Genomic DNA, 2402 nt, shown 5'->3' with positions numbered 1-2402 from the left:
CCGGGATGGATTCGAACCCGCCACCTTAGGTGTATGTGGCTGGCACCTTAGCCACTTGAGCCACAGGTGCCAAGCCACAAACAGGTTTTAAAGGCTGAAGGGAAACCTGAAAAGGATTTTAGCTCCTCCTCGCTATCTCCACCCCCTAGTTATACACAGGAAAATGTGAGGCCCACAAAGGAGAAAGTATTTTCTCCAGGACACCTGGTGGCCTCATGGCCTAGGTGAGCCAAGCACCAGGGCCCTGCCTTATCCTCCGTGCCATAAAGATGGCAGGAAGCCTGTCAGTGCTGTGTGAATGAGGAGACCCACCTACCCGTTGTTTCTGCAAAGTGTCCCACACCACTTCCTATCTCCCTTGGCCAGCATCTGCACGCTCCCATCAGCTCCTAATTCAGTCTCCCATCACCCTCTGCTCCTTTCTGGAACATTGAGGGTAGATTTTCAAAGAATAGGGCTAGGAGATAACTCAGAGCATGGGAAAACTCAAGGAAGATGCTCAGGTGCTCAGACAGCCATGGGCCACTTGACTGACTTCCCAGCAGCTCACCTGCTGTCCCCAGAGGCAGACTCTGAGGAGTTAGAATCTGACTCATGCTAACCTACAGCCATGCACCTTCCCAGGAAATCGCCAGTCACCGTGAAAAAGGAGGAAGAAAAGAAACCCCACGTGAAGAAGCCTCTTAATGCCTTCATGTTATACATGAAGGAGATGAGGGCCAAGGTGGTGGCTGAGTGCACCCTGAAGGAAAGCGCAGCCATTAACCAAATCCTGGGACGGAAGGTAAGACCTGCCCCTGCCTTCCAGGCCATGGAGTCAGCAGGCATCCCAGCACTGATAACTTTTGTCATCTCTGGCCCTCCCTCTTTCAGTGGCACAACCTGTCTCGAGAAGAACAGGCCAAGTACTATGAGCTGGCCCGGAAGGAGCGGCAGCTTCACTCCCAGCTCTACCCTACCTGGTCAGCCCGGGACAACTATGTAAGTGCTCGCTCTGGGCAGAGGACACTCAGACCCCAGCAGCAGTATCTGTAAGGGAGGGGGGAGAAGGAGGGCTCTAAAGACAGGGAGAAGCCCATTTTTCTCTAGAAATAAGGAAGGCGTTTTAAATTCTTAGGAGGGCAGCAAGATACCCTGAAGACAGACTTAAATTTGTATCATTCTTATTTTAACTTTTGATTCCATAACACAGGGTACAGTGGAGCCTGGGTGCAAAGACCAGCAAATGAGCCTCAGGGGAGTGTGCCCATAAACTCCCAGAAACTAGGCAGATTCTTAAATATATGTCTTTGCTTTTTTTTCTGATAAGAGAATCCATGACTGCATAAGATTTTCAAAGGGACTTAAGACCCATCAAAAAAGATTAAGAACCACTATTCTAGGCCAGTATGGTGGCTCATCCCAGCACTTTGGGAAGCTGGGACAAGAGGATTGCTTGAGGTCAGGAGTTTGACACCAGCCTGAGCGAAATAGTGAGAGCCTGTCTCTACCAAAAAAAAAAAAGAAAAGAAAAGAAACATTAGCCAAAGGTTATAGCACATGCCTATAGCCCTAGCTACTGCGGAGGCTAAGGCGGGAGGATCCCTTGAGCCCAGGAGTTTGAGGTTGCAGTAAGCTATGATACCACTGCACTCTAGCCTGGGTAAGAAAATGAGACCCTGTCTTAAAAACAAACAAAAAGCTGTTCTAGGGGGATAAATGGAAAAACAAGCCTGAAGGGCTGCAGGAGGAAGCCTTCCAAAGTCTAGAGAGGAAGAGTGCTTGGGAGGGAAGGCAGGCTTCCTCTGCTGTCTCATGGGCTCTGCCACCAGTGCCCTCACCCAGGGGCCCAGGAGCAGTAGGGACAATGTCACATCTTGCCCCTAACAAGCTGGCATTATTCCTTCCTACTTATCTTTTCCTTTGCCCATCTTTTCCAGGGTAAGAAAAAGAAGAGGAAGAGAGAAAAGCAGTTGTCCCAGACCCAGTCCCAGCAGCAAGTACAAGAGGCAGAGGGTGAGTCTGGGGGCTGCTGCCCTCTTCACTTCTCTTCCCTGCTAACACAGCCAAATCCTCCTGTGTGCTACTTCTAGGTCTCTGAGGGGATAGAGCTCTGCCTCTTGGTAGCCTCAGCACACTCAATTAGGTGTTGGCCAATTAAGAGGTCCAGGGCTGGGTGCTGTGGCTCATGCCTAACACTCTGGGAGGCCAAGACAGGAGGATCCTATGAGCTCAGGAGTTCAAGACCAGCTTGAGCAAGAGCAAAACCCCATCACTACTAAAAGTAGAAAAATTAGCTAGCCATTGTGGCAGGAGGATCACTTGAACCCAGAAGTTTGAGCTTTCTGGCTCCGCACCTGTGGCTCAAGTGGCTAAGGCGCCAGCCACATACACCTAAGGTGGCGGGTTCGAATCCAGCCCGG

The 2402-nt window shown here is 50.6% G+C and overlaps 1 protein-coding gene across 1 annotated transcript in view; it reads left to right on the top strand.

The window, feature by feature from the left end:
* TCF7L1 (transcription factor 7 like 1) overlaps positions 1 to 2402 on the top strand; it is a 173009-nt gene that overhangs the window by 168118 nt on the left and 2489 nt on the right. The window contains exons 9-11 of the mRNA XM_012810999.2: positions 625 to 784; positions 874 to 981; positions 1920 to 1995. Of these exons, the coding sequence (XP_012666453.2) occupies positions 625 to 784; positions 874 to 981; positions 1920 to 1995 (344 nt within the window). The remainder of the gene's footprint in view (positions 1 to 624; positions 785 to 873; positions 982 to 1919; positions 1996 to 2402) is intronic.

Source organism: Otolemur garnettii, unplaced genomic scaffold (genome assembly GCF_000181295.1).
Source record: "Otolemur garnettii isolate 467f Iridium unplaced genomic scaffold, OtoGar3 scaffold00147, whole genome shotgun sequence".
Lineage (NCBI taxonomy): Eukaryota > Metazoa > Chordata > Mammalia > Primates > Galagidae > Otolemur > Otolemur garnettii.
Note: the sequence above shows the minus strand (reverse complement) of the source record. Positions and strands in the feature narration are given on the sequence as shown.